The sequence below is a fragment of the Lates calcarifer genome, linkage group LG5 (assembly GCF_001640805.2).
Source record: "Lates calcarifer isolate ASB-BC8 linkage group LG5, TLL_Latcal_v3, whole genome shotgun sequence".
Taxonomy (NCBI): Eukaryota; Metazoa; Chordata; class Actinopteri; family Centropomidae; genus Lates; species Lates calcarifer.
This window is the reverse complement of record NC_066837.1, coordinates 1,745,874-1,765,380: the sequence shown is the minus strand read 5'-3', so window position 1 is coordinate 1,765,380 and position 19,507 is coordinate 1,745,874. Positions and strand designations below refer to the sequence as shown.

The following is a 19,507-nucleotide window of genomic DNA, read 5'->3' as shown; positions in this document are numbered from 1 at the left end:
CAGCCCTAAAAAGAATCATTTTTACAAGGTAACAGCCACATTAATGAAATAAAGAGGAATTATAGTAATATAAAGCTGGAATAATGTGATATAATAATAAAATATGATAGAAAACAGATGCAGAAATCCTGTTTATCACTGCATGTGTTTCTCCTGGATCATGTCTGTGATGGTGAAAGGTTTCTCTTCATGTCGTCCTAACACTCAAACTCACGGCTGATTCTCTCTGCCTTTGTCCAGATGTTCCAGAGGTTGTGTATCCATGTGATCCAGAGGCTGCGGCCGGTTCACGCTCACCTGTACCTGCAGCCCGGCATGGAGGACGGGTACGTCACTGCTCAACACAAACCGATACTACTAAAAATAATCCATGAAGTCCAGTAACTAACGGGACGTTAACATGAAAAGCCATCTACTCAGCAGTCCACCTTTACAGCCTCTACATCGTCCCTGCAGAGCTCTGTAGGACGTTGGTTTGCCATTAGAGGTGTGCAGCACAATCAGACGTTGTTGTGTCTGTGAAATCAGATGGCGATAAAGATCAGGAGCCGTGTGTCGCTCAGTGTCTTTACGTCTTCAGACTCTGAGAAAGATCTACAGCTCCACATCGAACACAGACTCAGACTGGAAAATGTGTTGTCCTTAAAACGTCCTTTTTTTCCCCTCGCCCCTCAGCTCCGACGACATGGACGGTCCGGTGGAGGACATCGGCAGCCGGTCCTGCGTCACTCGCTTCGTTAAGACGCTGCTGTCCATCATGGAGCACGGCGTCAAGCCGCACAGCAAACACCTGACCGAGTACTTCGCCTTCCTCTACGAGTTCGCCAAGATGGGAGAGGAGGAGGTCGGTGTGAACATTAATCTGGAAATGACTCAGTGAGGCTGTTTAAAGGTTTGAAGCTGAAGTGGTTTGTTTGTGTCCACAGAGTCAGTTCTTGTTGTCACTACAAGCCATCTCCATTATGGTGCATTTCTACATGGGAACCAAAGGCCCTGAGAATGTGAGTTTACACACTGGTCACTGTGTTTATATTTAACTAATCAGATTTATTTACTGGAACATGTTTGTCAGTGTTTGTATCTTAAAGGATACTGTGCTGTTTTTAGACCTGGGCCTTATTTTCTAGATGTTTTTGGGTGTAAATGATAAAAAAATAAAATCTCACCGTGGCCTAAATATTAATTTTAAATTTGATAGGTGATAGATGATGTTAATGGTTTTGTATTTTCATTAAATTGAGTTTTAGTGAGCTTTCCTCAGCTGTCTTATTTTATTTTTATGTCTGTGTTACTGTGGGACTTTCAGTGGTGGAGGAAGTAATCAGATACTTTATAAAGTAAAAGTACCACACAGTAACACAGACACAGTAACAGATGGAGGCAGTGGTATTCCAGCAGCTGCTCTGTTAAATCCCTGTTTTTGTCAATGGAGTCTGGTGCTGATGTATAGAGATGTTTCTGGTTAAACTAAAACGATCTTATTTTGTTTCCTTTACATCTAAAAACGTGGAAATAAAGCCCAGAGTTGTTCTCTAGTAGAACTTCCTTCTTGTATTTATTGTGAAAATTCCTCAGCCTCAGGTGGAGGTGCTGTCGGAGGAGGAGGGAGAAGAAGAGGACGAGGAGGAGGACATCTTGTCTCTGGCGGAGGAGAAATATCGTCCTGCCGCTCTGGAGAAGATGATCGCGCTCATCGCTCTGCTGGTGGAGCAGTCTCGATCCGAGAGGTACGAGCACAGGACGCAGATGTAGCGATGGGTCGGTATGTGGTCGTGGTGGAGCGGAGGGTGGTTGTGATGACGGTGTTTGTCCTCTCGTGTCCAGACATCTGACTCTGTCCCAGAGCGACATGGCGGCGCTGACCGGAGGGAAAGGCTTCCCCTTCCTCTTCCAGCACATCAGAGACGGCATCAACATCAGGCAGACCTGCAACCTCATCTTCAGCCTGTGTCGCTACAACAACCGCCTGGCCGAGCACGTAGGTTCATCTGCTCGAACATCGCGAGCTGCAGGTTTCAGCTTCCTGATATCGAACGTGTGATTCATTTCCTGGTTGTTTTCTCTGCAGATTGTGTCGATGCTCTTCACCTCCATCGCAAAGCTGACCCCAGAGGTAAGACCCAGCTGCTGCTCCACCTTTGTTTTTCAGACATTAGAGGCTTTGTTCTCTTTCTGTTTGGGTTTTAAAGATTTTTTCTTCTCTGCATTAAAACGTCTGAAATTGATGACACCTGTGTTGTATATTCTGTCTCACATTATCCAAAGTGTTTCCAGCAATTTTCAAACTAAAACCAAACCTTTAATCATTTTATTCGCCTGTTAAATCCACTGTCTGCATCAAAAATCTGCTTTTTATCCAGTTTTACGCCTCATAAGATACACGTCACAGATCTTGATCATATTTTAACCAGATGAAGGATTTTAGTCATCAAACGGTCTGAAGTTATCAGAGAAACAAGCTGAGCTAACGTTAGCAGCAGCTCAGCTCTGCCAAACTACATCAGAGAAACACTGATTTTAACACGAACCTGCTTCATTCAGAGTTTTACTGGATTTAATCAGCTGCTCTGTTTGTTTTGAAGAGGAGGAGACGTCTGAGGAGGATTCAGCTCCTGTAAACCTGAACGTTTAGATCTAAAGTTATCAGCTCGGCTTTCAGCTCCTCCAGGATGATTCTTTACATTAAACTGCTTTATTCAATTGACAATGAAGGAATACTAACACCATGATGCCGTGTTACTTCACAAAGTCACCACACTCTGTCTTTTGTTTTGACTGAGCTGCAGAAAGAACAAATGTTTTACTGTAAACCATGAAAGTAGCTCTGTGTGTTTTTGTTTCCATCAGGCTGCCAATCCTTTCTTCAAGCTGCTGACGATGCTGATGGAGTTTGCGGGCGGACCTCCGGGGATGCCGTCCTTCGCCTCCTACATCCTGCAGAGGATCTGGGAGGTAAACGAGTCGTTCTCACTGACTAATTATTGATGGTTTAATTTGCTGTAGCTGTGGAGGGGGCGGAGCCATGTGAGATATTTAAACACTTCCTGTTTCGTCCTCCCAGGTGATCGAGTACAACCCGTCCCAGTGTCTGGACTGGTTGGCCGTGCAGACCCCCAGGAACAAACTGGCCCACAGCTGGGTCCTGCAGAACATGGAGAACTGGGTGGAGCGGTTTCTGCTCGCGCACAACTACCCCCGAGTCCGCACATGTAAGACCGGCTCGTGTCTTTAATCATTCAGCCGCGACTCCATTTTGAATCCTAACCCCTGAATCGTCTCCTCCTCCTCCTGCAGCGGCGGCGTACCTCCTCGTCTCCCTCATCCCCAGCAACTCCTTCCGCCAGATGTTTCGCTCCACGCGCTCCCTCCACCTGCCGACCCGGGAGCTGCCGCTGTCGCCCGACACCACCGTGGTCCTCCACCAGGTCTACAACCTGCTGCTGGGGCTGCTGGGACGCGCCAAGCTGTACGTGGACGCCAGCGTTCACGGCACCACCAAGCTGGTGCAGTACTTCAGCTTCATGACCTACTGCCTCATCTCCAAGACGGAGAAGCTCATGTTCTCCGGATACTTCATGGACCTGTGGAACCTCTTCCAGGTGCGTTTGTTTATTTGTTTTTGCTTCGTTTTTCATGTCAGAACACAAAAATATAAAATGATGTTGTTGTTCCTTCGCCCGCCTTCAGCCCAAACTGTCGGAGCCGGCGATCGCCACCAACCACAACAAGCAGGCGCTGCTGTCCTTCTGGTACAACGTGTGCGTGGACTGTCCGGAGAACGTGCGTCTGGTGGTGCAGAACCCCGTGGTGACCAAGAACATCGCCTTCAACTACATCCTGGCCGACCACGACGACCAGGAGGTGGTGCTCTTCAACCGCGGCATGCTGCCCGCCTACTACGGCATCCTGCGCATGTGCTGCGAGCAGTCGCCCGCCTTCACCCGCCAGCTCGCCTCCCACCAGAACATCCAGTGGGCCTTCAAGAACCTGACGCCGCACGCCAGCCAGTACCCCGGGGTGGGTGGAGACGTTTTCAGACGATGACTGATGCCGTTTTATTTCCTGTTATAGATTTTTAATTCCTTGGTGATGTAGAAGAAAATAACTTTTTATATTGTCTCATATTATGGTTCAAATCTTCAGTTTTGTTTCCACTCAAAGCAGTTTTCTAACATAAAAAATACACAACAAATCATTTTCATACAGTCAGTGTGATGCTCTGCTGCAGACTGAGGAGCTTTAAATCTCTGTGAACACGGAGCAACTTTCTGCTCTTAAACTGATTCTGAGCTCGTTCAAATGCTTCATCAAGTTGCTTGATGTTGCTAAAGTTGCATCGCTCTCTATTTGGCATCAGTCTTGCTAAAATGGAGACACACTTTAGACCTCGGTCACGTTTTTTAACCTCACACACACACGTCTGTGGACGAAGTATCTTTCCTTCATGCCTCTGTAACGTTACAGCCAATCACCAGCAGCGTGATCAGACCTTGATCATGTGATCAACTCCTTGGTATCAAAACTTGGCACAGAAAAACAAAGCATCGTGTGATACCAGGTTGAATCGAAGCTTTTCGGTCGGAGCCGTAAAAGAACCAAAGTTCGGTCCCAGCCCTAAACACAGGCCATAACGGTTGTTTATTTTTGTTTGTTTTCTTGATGGTTTTGTTTCAGAGGATCAACCTCTTAATGTTTTATGGTGTTCTCGAGGCAGAGCCCCAACAGAGAACATGACAGAAAACAGAAAACATAACCGACATGATCTAAAGATGCAGAGAGACTCGGTCGTGGGTCAGACCACACCCACCTTCAGGGACGGTTTCCTCCACGGTTATTTAATCCATCCTCTGTCTGTGTGTGCTGCCCCCTGCAGGCGGTGGAGGAGCTGTTCAACCTGATGCAGCTGTTCGTGGCGCAGCGAGCCGACATGAGAGAAGAAGAGCTGGAGGACGTTAAACAGTTCAAGAAAACCACCATCAGCTGCTACCTGCGCTGCCTGGACGGACGCTCCTGCTGGACCACGCTCATCAGGTCAGAGACCGTCCAGCACCGTGGTGCCTTCAGGAGCCTGTGTGTGTGTCGTGTATCCTAACTCCTGGTTCTGTTGTTCCTCGCAGTGCCTTCAGAGTTCTGCTGGAGAACGACGAGGACCGACTGCTGGTGGTCTTCAACAGGGGACTCATCCTCATGACTGAAGTAGGATTGTTTTTGTCACCGACAGGCTCAGAAACAGCTGCTGTTTCACTGCCAGACTCCACTGACAAAAAGAGGAATTTTACTGAGCAGAAAACAGCAGCTTCTTGAACACCACTGTTCAGTGTGTCTGTGTTACTGTGTGGTACTTTTACTCATGTAAAGTATCTGATTACTTCTTCCACCACTGAAAGTCACACAGTAACACAGACACACTAACAGATGGAGGCAGTGGTATTCCAGCAGCTCCTGGTTAAATCCCTGTTTTTGTCAATGGAGTCTGGTAGCTGATATAAAGTGATGTCTCTGGTTAAACTAACAGGATCCTACTCTCCAATAATTACTCAAATAATCAGTCTCTGTCTCTCCTTCAGTCCTTCAACACTCTGCACATGATGTACCACGAGGCGACGGCGTGCCACGTCACCGGAGACCTGGTGGAGCTGCTCTCCATCTTCCTGTCTGTCCTCAAAGCCACCCGGCCGTACCTGCAGCGCAAAGGTGAGACCACACCTCCGTGAAGAAAAGGAGGAAATAATCCAGATGGGTTTGTTCTGAGCAGATGTTTCCTTGTCACCCAGATGTGAAGCAGGCTCTGATCCAGTGGCAGGAGAGGATCGACTTCGCCCACAAGCTGCTCACCCTCCTCAACTCCTACAGCCCTCCCGAGCTCCGCAACGCCTGCCTGGGTAACACTCGGACCTCTTTATCTGAAGCCGGCAGATGAAGACTCTGTGTTTTCTCTCTGTAACGTGTCGTCCTTCTCTGCAGATGTTCTGAAGGAGCTCGTTCTGCTGAGTCCACACGACTTCCTGCACACGCTGGTTCCCTTCCTGCAGCACAACCACTGCACCTACCACCACAGCAACATCCCCAGTGAGTCTCCTCCGTCACCTGCGCCGCTCTCCTCCATGTAACGCTCTGATTTCCAGCCGTTCTTCACGTGTTTGCGTCTCTCCGTCCACAGTGTCGTTCGGCCCGTACCTGCCCTGCAGAGAGAACATCAAGCTGATGGGAGCCAAGAACAACATCCGACCTCCGAGACCGGAGCTCAACATGTGTCTGCTGCCGTCCATGGTGGAGAGCAGCAAGGTGCGTTCACCTGTCACACCCCCGAGTATAAACCCACAGTTACACCTGCACAGTTCTTTAGTTAAAGCCCCTGGGAGTTTGGATCACGTTGGTTCTATTCACGCTTGTCCAAACTTCATTAAATAAAGTTTTTTGTTCTTGTGTTGGTGATAAGTATTTCTGGGCAGACTCTGTTCCAAAGCTAACAACAGCACACTGCTGTAGCAGCACAGAAGAGAGACTTTTATTGTGGCGGGGCGTCCTCGGTCGAGTCCTTTAAATAGAAATCAGTCTTCAGGGTGTTAGAGGAAGTGGAGGAATGGCTCGTTTTTTATGTCATGTTCCAGTGTTTTCACACATTGGCAGGAAAATAACAAGTGTTTGTGTAAATTGCTTCAAATTCTTCCACATTTACCTTTAAATAAGAAAATACTTTGATCTGTTGTCGGTTAATCATCTCAGACGTTTCCTGTTTAACATCAGTGTAGAGTGAAAATCTTTGGCTTTTGAACAATCTCAACCTCAACTTGGACATTTTTAATGTTTTTCTGACATGAAATCGTCCAGTGAAAACAGCTGCTTTCTCCTTTCTAGAACCAGATATCTGTCACTTCCTGTTATGTGAGATGAGAGGAAGTTCCTCTCAGCTCATAGGGATCAGAAGACTTCATGTGTGTGTTATTCTGACGTTTTTCTCTGCAGTTTGAAATGAAAGCAGCAGTGAACTCTGTGTCTCTCTGTCAGGGTAAAGACGAGGTGTACGACCGCATGCTGCTGGATTACTTCCTGTCCTACCACCAGTTCATCCACCTGCTGTGTCGCGTCGCCATCAACTGCGAGAAATTCACCGACACGCTCGTCAAGCTGAGTACGTGTGATGTGTGTCTGCGAGCTGTTAGCCGTTAGCGTAGCTTGTTTTAGGTTCCTGCAGTGTTTGTGGGTCAGGAGGTTTTTACTGAGGTCTCCTCCTCTCTGAAACAGACTGTAACTAAAACCAATAAAAACTGAATGAAACCGTCTGACGTTAAAAATCAATGCTTCTCTGTGACGCTGCTGTGTTGTGCTCTCTGTGTCTCAGGTGTGTTGATAGCGTATGAAGGACTTCCTCTTCACCTCGCTCTCTTCCCCAAACTGTGGACGGAGCTCTGTCAGTCACAGGTACGATCGCTCTGATCGGTTTGACTCCGGTTCATCAGGTGAAATGAAAGACTTCATATCTCACGTCTCTGCTCTTTCAGTCTGTTCTGGCTAAAACGTGTGTGAAGCTGCTGTGCGAGGACCCGGCGTTCAGCGAGTACATCAAGTGCATCCTGATGGACGAGAGGATGTTCCTCAACAACAACGTGGCGTACTCCTTCCTCACCTGCTTCCTGCACAAGGTAAAAGTCCAGTCACATGACGTCAACGTCTCCACCACTAAGCTTCCAACTGGTCATTTCATTTAGCTCTGAGCTCTTCTACAAAAGCCTTTCTTCTTAGAAAGTTAGTGAGAGTTTGAAAGAGCGTGAGTAGAAACACAACGAGGCTGTAAAGGTGGACTGGTGAGTAGATGGGTTTTCATGTTAACGTCCCCGACAACCTCTGTAGTCTCATTTAGACACTCGTTAGCAACCGCCTTTTAGTCTGTCAGACCCAGCTGGTTTTAGTCTCTGTCCTGTGACACGTTACCTCTTTGGTTTTTATTTTCCTCAGTTTGAATCATTTATTTTGTGTAAAATTGTCTTAAATCTAAATTCCTGTTTCCTCTCCTTTCCTCATCTCAGCGTCTTTGATTTGTCCTGATGCTCTAAATAAAACACAACTTGTTCCAGTTTCAGATGATTGATACTGTGTTTGTGTGCAGGTCCAGGTGCTGTCCGGTCCCAGCTGCTCCAACCTGATCGGTGTTCTGGTGACGAACCTGCTGAGTGAACAGAGCAGCCTGCAGCCGGAGCTGGCAGCTCACCGCCTGGAGCTCAGCAAGACCAGCAGCCTCCTGAACGGCGTACGAACCCACAGCCCCTCAGTTTCTGTTGTAGCTCGTCTTTTCCTTTTCCAGTGGTTTTGATTTCTCTCTCTTTCTGTGTTGTGTCAGGACCTGAGGGCGTTGGTGCTGCTGCTGTCCGTCCAGCCGCCTCAGGCCGTCGACCCGGCGCTCTGCCCGGCCCTGCAGGAGCTGCTGGGTCGCTGCCGTGTCTGTGTTCAGCAGCGCAGCGCTCTGGAGCTGGAGGCCAAGGACCACAAGGCCAAAGGTACAACACACACACACACACACACACACACACACACAACGTCTGAATTCATTGACACACACAGACAGGTGTGTCTGCAGGTCACTTCCAAAAAAGTTCAGGTGGTTCTTTAAATACAACTCTGAGCTCTTTGAGCTTTATTTTCACAGTAAATGAACAGTGAACACAGCCACTGTACACAGCTGCTGCACTGTAAACAACCAGGCAGCTGTCGTGTCAAATGTATGTTCACTAAAGCTGACACACTCACACTGGTATTTTGTTTTAGTTTAACCAGAAACATCACTGTACATCACCACCAGACTCCATTGACAAAAACAGGAATTTAACCTGAGCAGAACACAGGAGCTGCTGGAATACCACTGCCTCCATCTGTTAGTGTGTCTGTGTTACTGTGTGGTACTTTTACTGCAGTAAAGTATCTGATTACTTCTTCCACCACTGAAAGTCACACAGTAACACAGACACACTAACAGATGGAGGCAGTGGTATTCCTGCAGCTCCTGTTAAATCCCTGTTTTTCTCTATGGAGTCTGGTACTGATAAACAGCTCAGTACTGTCTTTGTCCCTGTGAAACATTTACACCCAAAAACATGTGAAAATAAGACTCAGGTTCAAAAATGCTTTTGTGTTTTATCCTCCAAACACTCATCGGTAAAAAGCTTTTTAAAGAACAAACAGTTTGTCAGAACCGATGCTCTGATTTTAGCTTCAGTTTCCTAAAAGCTGAGATCTCAGTATGAGCTGTCTGAATGACTCAGCGTCCGTGTTTATTGATTTACTGATTGAAATCAATAGGTTTTAATGATTAAAGGTGATTTATTGTCTGTGTTTGTGTCAGCTGAGGATGAAGGAGCGACCCCGGTGAAGCGGCGGAGGGTGAGCAGTGATGACGACCGAGCGGCCGACCCGGCGGCGCCGCTCTGCGTGGCCTCCACCTCCTCCTCTTCCTCCTCCTCCTCCTCCTCCTCCTCGGCGGTTCTCCCGTCCTGCAGCGAGCCGAAGCCCGACCACCAGGAGGCGCTGACGCCCACCAGCACCTCGGACACGGAGACCCGGGACTCGTCGTCGCTGATCGACCCGGGCACCGAGCAGGACCCGCCTTCCCCCGACCCCGCCCCCGCCTCCTCTGGAAACCTGGACTCCTCCCCCAAAGAGGAGAAGATGGAGGCGTCCTCGTCGTCGTCGTCCTCGTTCTCCTCCTCCTCCTCCCTGCTGCAGGAGGCGGGGGAGGGGTTCGTTCAGGGGGAGGAGCCTGAGGCGCCGCCGCCGTCACGACACGTGGCGACGGGCGAGGAGGAGGACGCGGAGGGGAGGAGGGGCGAGGCGGTGTCTGCGTCCTCGGAGGAGGTGAAGGAGGAGAAGGAGGTGGGCTCTAAGACCAGCAGCAACTCGGCTCCGCCCCTCTCGGAGGACGCCGCCTTCCCATCAGCCCTGGGGCTGGTGGGGGAGGGGCCAGAGGGGTGCGGCAGCCACGCCCCCTCCTCCCAGGTGTTCCCGAGCGCCGGCCCCCCACCTGACATGCTGGACATGCTGTACAGGACGGTGGAAGCCACCATCGCCATAGTTACCAAACTGTCCGTTAAAGGCCCGCCCTCTTCATGACATCATCAACTCACAGCCGCCATGAGATCTTTAACAAAAACGTTTTCCTTCTTTTTTTTTTCTTTTTTTTTTACTTTAATTTTATTTTCTTCTCTTTTTGAAAATCTGAATTCTGCTCAGAGGAAAAAAAACGTTTCCTGTTTTTCGGTTTCTTCTTCTTCTGCTGTTTGTGTGCTGCTGTTCGTTGCCTTCTGCTGATGTTCAGTCGGTCGGGTTTTCTCCAGCTTCAGTGGCTCTCGCCGTGTCGTTTCGCTCTTATTAAAACTCCCGACTCCGCGCACAGCCGACCCCTCGTTTGACAAATTAAGAAGAAAAACAGAAAAAGTCGTACAAGCTATAGCACATTTTTTTCAAAGGGCAAAAAAAAGTTTTGTTTTGTTGGTTGTTTTTTTTTTTGTGTGCGTGTGTATGTGTGTGTGTGTGTTTTATACTGATTTGAATTTGTTTTGGAAAGTGATTTTATTTGAGGTTTGCTGTAACGGGGAAAGGTTTACAGAACTTTTGTCTCCTCTGTATGTAATTTAATTTTATTGCATTTTTACTGTGTATGAAAATGGTCGTCCTCTGTGCCAGTTTTGTACTTTATGAACGAGGCAAAAGAAAGTTGCCTTGACTTTTCTGTGGTTTAATTATCCAGAAACTAAGTTTACCTGTAAATTAAGAGAACCACAAGAAACTTGATTCTGTAAAGAATCCTCTCTAGTCATTGCCTGAAGGTGTATATGAAAACTATATAAATATATATATAAATATCTTTATATATATATGAATATATAAGAGCGGTGCTTTATTTGACTGTGGTTGAAATAAAGCCCCCATGTTGGACCAGCTGGAGCTTTTATTTTCTTTACTGAAGTACATTCCATAATCTATTGTTTATTTTCGCTTCTTCTGCTGTGTTCTGATTCTCCTCTGACTTTATTTTAATAGAGAATAAATTAATAAAAACAGTTTTAATATGAAGAATCACCAACTGAAACACATGTGAAGCTGTGAGGTTTTTTTCTTTGCTCAGTGTTTTCATCGTGTTAGAAAAAAATATACGAGCTGTGGAGTTTTTTCAGGATCAGAGCGACTGAGTCGCAGCATTCACCTGTTCACCTGTACACCTGTTCACCTGTACACCTGTTCACCTGTACACCTGCAGCGGAGACGTACGGGAAGCTGAAGGGATCAAACACCTGGTGAGTCCAGTTTGACTTTTTAATATCACAGTGAAAAAAGCTGCGTATGTCTGTGTGATGGATGATTGATGATCCTGCAGCTGTGAGCAGTAACAAATTAGTTTGTTTACAAACCATTGTTCACCTAGAAATGTGTAAATACTAAAATATGGGAAATTTATAAAATAAAAAAATACAATAAATGTCATTTTAACGTCTGAAACAGACCAGAGTTAAATTTAAAAAACTAAATTTCAAAGTAGATGTTGAGAAATCAAACTCTGGACGACACCACTGGTTTATTTTCTTTATTTTATAATAAATGTTGCACAGGTCAGTCAGGTGACTGTCGACAGGTAAAAATCAATAATTATTAAAGGTTTGAGTTAAGTTTCAGACTTTAAACGCATCATTAGCGTCAGTTTACGTCTTAACAGATGAGAAAATGCCACAGACACAGTTTGATGTATCAGTGCAGAGCGGTTTAAATATTTACAGTTTTATTTATAAAGTGCATTAAAGCAAAAAGACAAAGTGACATTTGATTTCTGTTAAATGATAAACTTCTCAGAGCAGCTCAGTAAAACACTCAGACTGATAATTAAATGTTTGAGTCGTACGATCGTCTCCTTAACTTAAACCAAAAAAACAGAATTTAAAATCAGTTTGTTCAGTGAAATATTTTAAAATAAAGTCATGATGAAGATTTTAATTTGAATTAGAAACGACAGCAGCTGATTTCAGAAAATAAAAACAGGTTTAACTTAAGAAACTAAAACCAGCTGCTGAGGTTTCCTTCTATTTCTTCATTTTGTCCTTGATGATAAATTAGTAAAACGTTATTTAACGTTCATAAGCTGCACATAAACATTTAATAAAAGCGTCATGATACGTTTAAAGTGCTGAGACTTTAATTATTTTCTTGGCACTCTTCAGACTCCGTACAGGTTCAGAGAGAGGACGTGTGACTGTCGTCTTTAACTCTCACACTGCCGCCGTTTGTCTTTACTTTCACATCGTCGTCGTCCTTCCTGTTGCACTGAGCCGTCTTGTCTTCTCCTGACTTCGTCTGTCCCTGCGTCACAAAACTCTGATCAACATATTTTTATTGTTATGTCTCTGATGTTTTATTTCAGCACCTTGAATGTGATCAGAGTCAGGGATTTCTTTTACCTGGTCAGAGGGTTCAGAAGTCGTCTTCTGGGGCCAGTTCCTGAGATAAAACCAGAGATTTACATTAAAAATAACTTCACCTGCAGAAGTGTGAAGAAGATTCAGGGGTTTTTACTTACGTGTAACCTTCAGCGTGTCGATCAATGTCAAAGTTCTCTCTGTCAGAATCCTGATGATTCTTCTTTGTCTTGAACCTGAGAGATGAAACATTAAATATGTTCGTCGTCCATATCTGAAACTCCTTCAATTACAACTTTATTTAACCCTGAAAAAGCTGCATTAGTCACCTGCAGCATCAACACAGACATGTGTTGTCATGATGATAAGATTCCTCCAGAGACAGAGCTTTTTATTAAAGAGGAAGATCCAGAAACATCTCTATATATCTCTACCAGACTCCATTGACAAAAACAGGGATTTAACCAGGAGCTGCTGGAATACCACTGCCTCCATCTGTTAGTGTGTCTGTGTTACTATGTGGTACTTTTACTTCAGTAACAGTATCTGATTACTTCTTCTTCCACTGAAAGTCACAGTAACACAGACACACTAACAGATGACAGTGGTATCCACACTCCTGTTAATCCTGTTTTTCTCTATGGAGTCTGGTACTGATATATAGAGACGTTTCTGGTTAATACTGCAATGATAATCGTTGAGTCTCTAATGTACCTCGTCTCCCAACAGAACATCTCACAGCTGGTTGACCTCTGACCTCACCTGACAATCAAGACAATAGAAACGATCAATCCCACGATGCTCAGGGCCAACAGGACGCTCAGGGCGATGATTGCAGCGTCATTGGAGGCGGAGCCTTCAGGCTTCACCTGTACATCAAAGTGGATCCCCTCCCCAAATACCTTGACCAGCTCTGCTGCGACAGCAGCTGATTGGCTCTGTAGCTTCCTGAAGGTCAGACAGAAGAGGTCAAAGGTCACAGCTCCGACACATTTAGACTAATCAGAGTTTAAAATCTCATGGAAACATTTATCAAAGTAATCAGAGGTAATAGAAGTAATTACTAATTATGTAAGTCATTCCTAATAGTAAATGTAATATAGAAGAAAAAGTCATTTTTAACAGGAGTAGTAATCTCTGAGAGAAGATGTAATATAGAAGTAATTTGAAATGGATGAAGTTCAGACGTTATCTGACAGTGGCTGTAATATTAAAGTAATTTAATAATCCATAATAGTAGATGTAATATAGAAGTAATCTGAAATAGTAGAAGTAATATAGAAGTAATCCCAGATTGGAAAAGTGGTATAAAAGTTAATTTTAATACGATAATTAATTCCTAACATAATATATGAGTAATCCCTAGTATAAAAGTAATCTGTAATAGAAGTATTCCCAAATAAAAGGAGTAATCTGTAATAGTAGAAGTAATGGAGAAGTAATCTGTAATGGTAGAAAATGAGATTTTAAAATCACTCTTACTTTGTAACGTCCTCAGAGGAAACGACCTGTCCTCCATCTACAGCGAAGAAACTGACCAGAGTCCTGACGTCTGCCCTCAGAGACCTGGACTCGGCGGTTCCTCCGTTAGAGCTCGACACCTCGATGATGTTCACAGTCCAGCTCAGAGCCGCACCCAGAGACCTGAGAGACAGAAACAATCACAGTGATTAAAAAACTAATGGTAGGGGAGTAAAAACACCTGCGAGGTGAAGTCGTCTCACCTCTCCAGCTCTGGGACTTTCTTCTCCACCACGTTGGCGTGCTGGTTCAGGGAGATGGTCACCACATCACTGCTGCTTGCACCTTTCTTAACGTCCACCTGGGGGCAGCAGAGAGACAGTTATTCTTTAATTACATTGTTCCCTTTATTTTTCCTGACAACATCAAAATGCCAGGAGTTAGTGAATGACAAAATAAAAACAATCAATGATATGAAAATAATTAATTATAATAACAAACATTTTCAACATGATTAAGTCTGTTTAGCTTTAAACTACTTCAGCCAGGCCTCCACACTCACCTCCACACTGGTTGTAGTACGAAGGCCTCGGGGGTCTGTGGCATCCACCTTCAGTGTAGCCATGTTTCCTCCCAGACTTGTTACTGACACCACATACACCAGACCTGAGGACGGGTCCACGTCAAAGTAAGGCCCGCCTTCTGACATGATGTAGGTCAGCTGAGCCTCATCACCGACATCAGGGTCTGTAGCCTGGGGAGGGAGGAGGGGAGGTCACCACCATCATCACCATCATCAACTCTTTATCTAATTCTCAGATTCATATCACTCTCTGTGATATGATTGGATTTGACTTAATACACTTCTGAATTAAAAGTTAAAATTCTGAATTATCTTCTCACAGCGAGCCACCTTGAAAATATGTTCACATAAACAGACTGTGAATAACTACAGCTCTAAACGTCCACTCAGAATAAGTCACATTTAGACACAATCTGTCACTTTATGTGTGAACTTTTATTATTCCAACTGAAACTTGAATTTAAGAATGTGAGTTCTTTAATAACTTCATCAGCAACTGCGTCAGAAACAATAAAAACACACGGATTCATGTTCAAAGTAACGTTTTCTGTTTATCAAGCCTTCTACACTTTGAGCTCCAACCTCCGCTGATTCGACCAATAGGAAGCGGCTGCTAGGAGCAGCAGGATCCGCCGACCAATCAGCGTTTGCCTGACGAGGTTGGCTTGCGTCCGTCGTAATTGGCTGTGACGTATGACGTCAGCAGCGCTGAGGAAGTCAGAGGCAGAGCGGCACAGAAACAATGTCGAAAACTTAAGTTGAATAAAGGAGTAAAACCGACGTTGAGCCGCCGCTTTATCAGCACCGTGATACGGTTCATTACTGAACACGTCTGGATGCTAGAACTGTTTCTGTCGAGCACGAGAGAGGCTGGAGGCTGAGCACACCTGAGGGTAAGGCTAACGAGCTAACAAGCGGCGAGCATTAGCATTAGCATTAGCCTCCTCGTTTACTGACATTTTTGGGGCTTAACTTCATTATCAGTCGTTTTTCTCGCGTGTGTTCGTGTCCGTGACTTCAGCGTCTCTGACATGAGTTGTGGACGGATGATAACACACTGTGCGTCTCTAGTTTTTGTGTTTCATCCCGGTCAGTTCTAGTCCGTTTGTGGCGGTTTGTGATCGTTGTTTCCTGGTCATGTTGGGTCATTGTGGGTCTGTTCCGGGCTGTTTATTGTATCTTTGTATCTCCTTGTCGTTTTGTGTCCGCTCCAGTTATTTGTGTCTTTCTTTTGTGATTAGTTTGAATCGTCTCTGTCTGTTTTCCGTGTGTTATTGATCTTCTTTTCTTGCTGTGGTTTTAAATCATTTCGTGTCCGTTTCTGTCGCGTTATGTTTCTTTGAGGATATTTTTGTGTAGTCGTGAATCCCAGATTTTTGCCTCTGTGGTCGGAGTTGTGTTTCATTTGTTTCTCTTCCTGGTGACCCGCGGTGGTTTTGCTGCTGCCTCGCTTATGGTTTGTGTGTGGCAATAATCTGTCCATTGATCTCTGGTTGTGATCAGGAATTAGTTTGTGCTGATTTGACTGATCTCAGGTCTGTGTCAGATTCCTGTTAGAAATCATCACATTAAAACCTGAAGGATTCATTTAAGGTTTGAAAGTGAAAGTTGTGGTTTCCACTGATTATTTCAGCAGCGCTTTTCTTTCTGAGGTCAGTAAAGTTTTATTTTGTTAAAATAATGAACTTTTTCTCCTCGAGTACGACTGTCAGGATGAAGTGAAGGTGTCAGTGTGTGTGAAGTGTTAATATTCTGATCATTCCTCCTGAACATGTGTTGTTGTGATGTTTTTTCTTGTCAGATGTGACCGTGAACTGCTCATTTTCTGAAACAGCCTGAAACGTTGGAGCTGAAGCAGCAGGTGAATTTAGGCAGCTCGAGTTAACAACAAAGTGCATTAAGAAGTAAGTACCTGTTCTTTATTCTTCACATCACCTGTTCAACAAGTGACGTTTTCAGCAGTTGTTCAGTCTTTCAACATGTTTCGACCACAGAGCTCTGTGTGTAATCTGACTGGTGAATTTGCCACTAAACTTAAAATCAGTCAGATTCCTGTGAACTTTACTCGATAAGACAAACCAGCACTGCAACATTTTAGATTTCTGTCCAGTGAGATGTTGACTTTACAGTGATTTTACTGCTGCTACTCTAGAAACATTTTTTAGTTAATTTAGTTGTGTTTAAAATTTGACTCAACTCTGCTCCTGTTCTGAATTTATTCTTTAAAAAAAGGAAAAATTAAAAAACTGAAAAAGAACCAGTAACAGTCTGAGCCGGACTGATGAGGGTCTGGATGGATAAAGATAAAATCCTAATGATCATCCCTACAGCTGGTCAGAGGCTTCACTCTGACTGATGAGCAAATCACTGTTCAGATCCCTTCACTATAACTAACCAGTGATATTTTGTGATTATTATTTTTTATTGTGCACAGTGGGATCACTGTCAAAACGAGGAAGGATTGATTTATTTTCCACCATATTAAAGGGCAACGTAAATCATTCATGTAGATTTTAATGATACTTTTTCCTTTAAAATGAAACAGTATAGTATATACAGTATAGTTAACCTGGAAAAAATCAGAATTTGTTGCATTGACTGTCAATTTTAAAAATAATCAGTAAGGAGCAGCAGTGCTACCAGAGGAAAAGTTAATAGGTAACAGTGTGTTGATCATTTTCCTTTGTATATTTGTCTTTTATTTCCTCAGGTGTCACCACTTGGTCGTTGACTGCAGAGAGACCTCGTACCATAAAGACAGAGGTAATTTACAAACAGCATCACATCAACTGTCCAACACAGAGCTGACAGTAAATTCTACATGTTCAGACACTGATCTGGTCTGAGGAGTTTAGAATTTCTCAAGAAAACGGACAGAACTCATGAATGCACAGTGCATTCAGAAAGTTTTCAGACCCTGTGTTGCAGCTTTATGCTGACACAGCAGATCAGGAAAAACCAAGTCATAAGGTCAAAGAACCTGCAGGAAGTTTCTCCGCCTCCACACAGGATCTGTGAAGCTCAGTCAGAGCGACCGTCAGGTTCTTGGTCACCTCTCTTACCGAAGGCCCTCCTGTCTCCTGATTGGTCAGTTTGTCTGGCCGACCAGCTCCAGGAAGATTCCTGGTTGTTCCAGAGTTCTTCTATTCCAGATCTGTGCCTCAACTCAGTCCTGTCTCTGCGGCTCTTTGACCTCATGACTTGGTTTGTACAGATAAACGTTCGAGCGGTTCTGTCTCACTACACGTCATCATTTTGAATTAAATTCACGTATTTTGAAAAAACCTGGTTGTAAATAAATGTTCTGTGTTTTTCAGGTGCAGAAAACAGAAACACTTGGATCCACTGAAGGTAATAACTTTTAAAATCCTTAGGGAACAAAACAGCCCTCAAACTTTATCTGAGCAATTTATTAAAATATCAGCAGTGAAGAAACTTTTTAACCAAATTTAGTCATAGAAATAATAAAAGTAACTCCTGACAATAGAAGTCGTATCAAAGTAATTAAAACTATACAAACATCCCAACAAAGTAAAAGTAAAATGAGATTTATGAATGAGTTTTTATTAACATGTTGTGTCTCTGCAGGAGGAGACGACAGCAGCTGAAGATCTGGACCTGAAAAAGAGATGAAGCTGAAAAAGAGGACTGCGGTGTTCCCCAGGGCTCAGTGCTAGGTCCTCTTTTTACCCTATACCTGCTCCCCCTTGGTGTAAAAATGGACCCCCACCTCATTTACAATGCCCACATCCAACAACTCTGTAAAACCTCTTTCAGTCACCTCAAGAACATCGGCAAACTCCATCCGTTCTCACTCTGGCAGATGCAGAAAAGCTGGTCCACGCCTTTGTCTCCTCCACCTGAGGGCACCGCAGGTCATGGACACTTTTAAACGTGCCCTGAAAACTCACCTTTTTAAAAAGGCCTATTGTTGCTGATTTTAATTGCTGTTGATTTTACTCTGTAGCACTTTGAGATTTGATTTTAACTAAAATATATTTTTATATTTATTTATTATACAACAGATCCACTTTAACCACCACCATCTTACTGCTCCGTCACTTCCTGTTGAGTGGAGACGCTTTGTTTAAGTCTCCCACCTCTCACTATAATGAAGTTATGAGCACATGTTCCATGTTAGTTTGTGGAACATGTGCTCATATCTACATTATAGTGTTGTTAAACAAGTGGGAGACTACAGCAAGGCGTCTCCCAGTGGTCAGACATCTGTCATTATCTCTGCTATGGTTTGCTTAATGTTTTCTGGAACAAAACCATCAAAAGTTTCTGAATTGATGTTATGTGATGTTATTTGATTTATTAATAAATTATGCTACATTAAATATACATAGATTAATTCTATTATGACAGATTGCATTTATTTGTACAGATTACTTCTGTCATGAATTATGTCATTTGTGTATTCATTCTGTTTTATGAATTAAATAAATTATTGCAGATTACTTCATTTTTGTTGTTATTGTGTGTCAATTCCATAAATACAGACTAATTCTATTAGGATACATTACTTGTATTACTACAAATTACTAATCCTGTGACATTTTTGACTATTTTTGATGCCCTACCCTAACCCTATGACATTTTTTCATTTTTTTCCTACCCTAACCCTAACCTATGACATTTTTTGACCATTTATGACACCTAACCCTAACCCTATGACATTTTTTCCTAACCCTAACCCTAACCCTAGACATCTTTTCCTAACCCTAACCCTATGACATTTTTCCTAACCCTAACCCTAACCCTATGACATTTTTTGACCATTTATGACACCTAACCCTAACCCTAACCCTATGACATTTTTCCTACCCTAACCCTAACCCTAGAACATCTTTCCTAACCCTAACCCTATGACATTTTTCCTAACCCTAACCCTAACCCTAAACATCTTTTCCTAACCCTAACCCTATGACATTTTTTCCTAACCCTAACCCTAACCCTACACCCTAGAACATCTTTTCCTAACCCTAACCCTATGACATTTTTCTCCTAACCCTAACCTATGACATTTTTTCCTAACCCTAATAACCCTATGACATTTTTTGAC

The 19,507-nt window shown here is 44.0% G+C and overlaps 2 protein-coding genes and 2 long non-coding RNA genes across 4 annotated transcripts in view; 2 read left to right on the top strand and 2 right to left on the bottom strand.

Annotated features, from left to right (window-relative positions):
* usp34 (ubiquitin specific peptidase 34) overlaps nt 1–10,929 on the top strand; it is a 49,262-nt gene extending 38,333 nt beyond the window's left edge. Inside the window, 22 exon segments of the mRNA XM_051070904.1 lie at nt 241–326; nt 676–844; nt 927–1,001; nt 1,576–1,727; nt 1,825–1,978; nt 2,069–2,113; nt 2,848–2,952; nt 3,062–3,209; nt 3,295–3,599; nt 3,688–4,017; nt 4,874–5,031; nt 5,118–5,196; nt 5,568–5,694; nt 5,775–5,882; nt 5,965–6,069; nt 6,161–6,285; nt 7,009–7,132; nt 7,343–7,422; nt 7,503–7,643; nt 8,108–8,248; nt 8,339–8,495; nt 9,338–10,929. Coding sequence (XP_050926861.1) covers nt 241–326; nt 676–844; nt 927–1,001; nt 1,576–1,727; nt 1,825–1,978; nt 2,069–2,113; nt 2,848–2,952; nt 3,062–3,209; nt 3,295–3,599; nt 3,688–4,017; nt 4,874–5,031; nt 5,118–5,196; nt 5,568–5,694; nt 5,775–5,882; nt 5,965–6,069; nt 6,161–6,285; nt 7,009–7,132; nt 7,343–7,422; nt 7,503–7,643; nt 8,108–8,248; nt 8,339–8,495; nt 9,338–10,101 — 3,678 coding nt within the window. The 3' untranslated portion in view covers nt 10,102–10,929.
* LOC127142526 (uncharacterized) lies at nt 10,484–11,478 on the bottom strand. Its single transcript, XR_007813341.1, has 2 exons — nt 11,243–11,478; nt 10,484–11,210 (listed from the first exon to the last, which is right to left on the bottom strand). It is a non-coding gene; the product is annotated as an uncharacterized LOC127142526 (long non-coding RNA).
* An 80-nt stretch (nt 11,479–11,558) lies between these two features.
* Nucleotides 11,559–19,507, bottom strand: part of LOC108882526 (protocadherin beta-2) — a gene marked incomplete in the record, with an annotated part of 28,504 nt that continues 20,555 nt past the window's right edge. The window contains 7 exon segments of the mRNA XM_051070924.1: nt 11,559–12,339; nt 12,438–12,477; nt 12,557–12,631; nt 13,158–13,343; nt 13,878–14,039; nt 14,120–14,217; nt 14,419–14,609. Coding sequence (XP_050926881.1) covers nt 12,214–12,339; nt 12,438–12,477; nt 12,557–12,631; nt 13,158–13,343; nt 13,878–14,039; nt 14,120–14,217; nt 14,419–14,609 — 878 coding nt within the window.
* LOC108882531 (uncharacterized) lies at nt 15,011–18,894 on the top strand. The gene is made up of 5 exons (XR_001960806.2): nt 15,011–15,332; nt 16,241–16,343; nt 17,150–17,202; nt 17,757–17,790; nt 18,028–18,894. It is a non-coding gene; the product is annotated as an uncharacterized LOC108882531 (long non-coding RNA).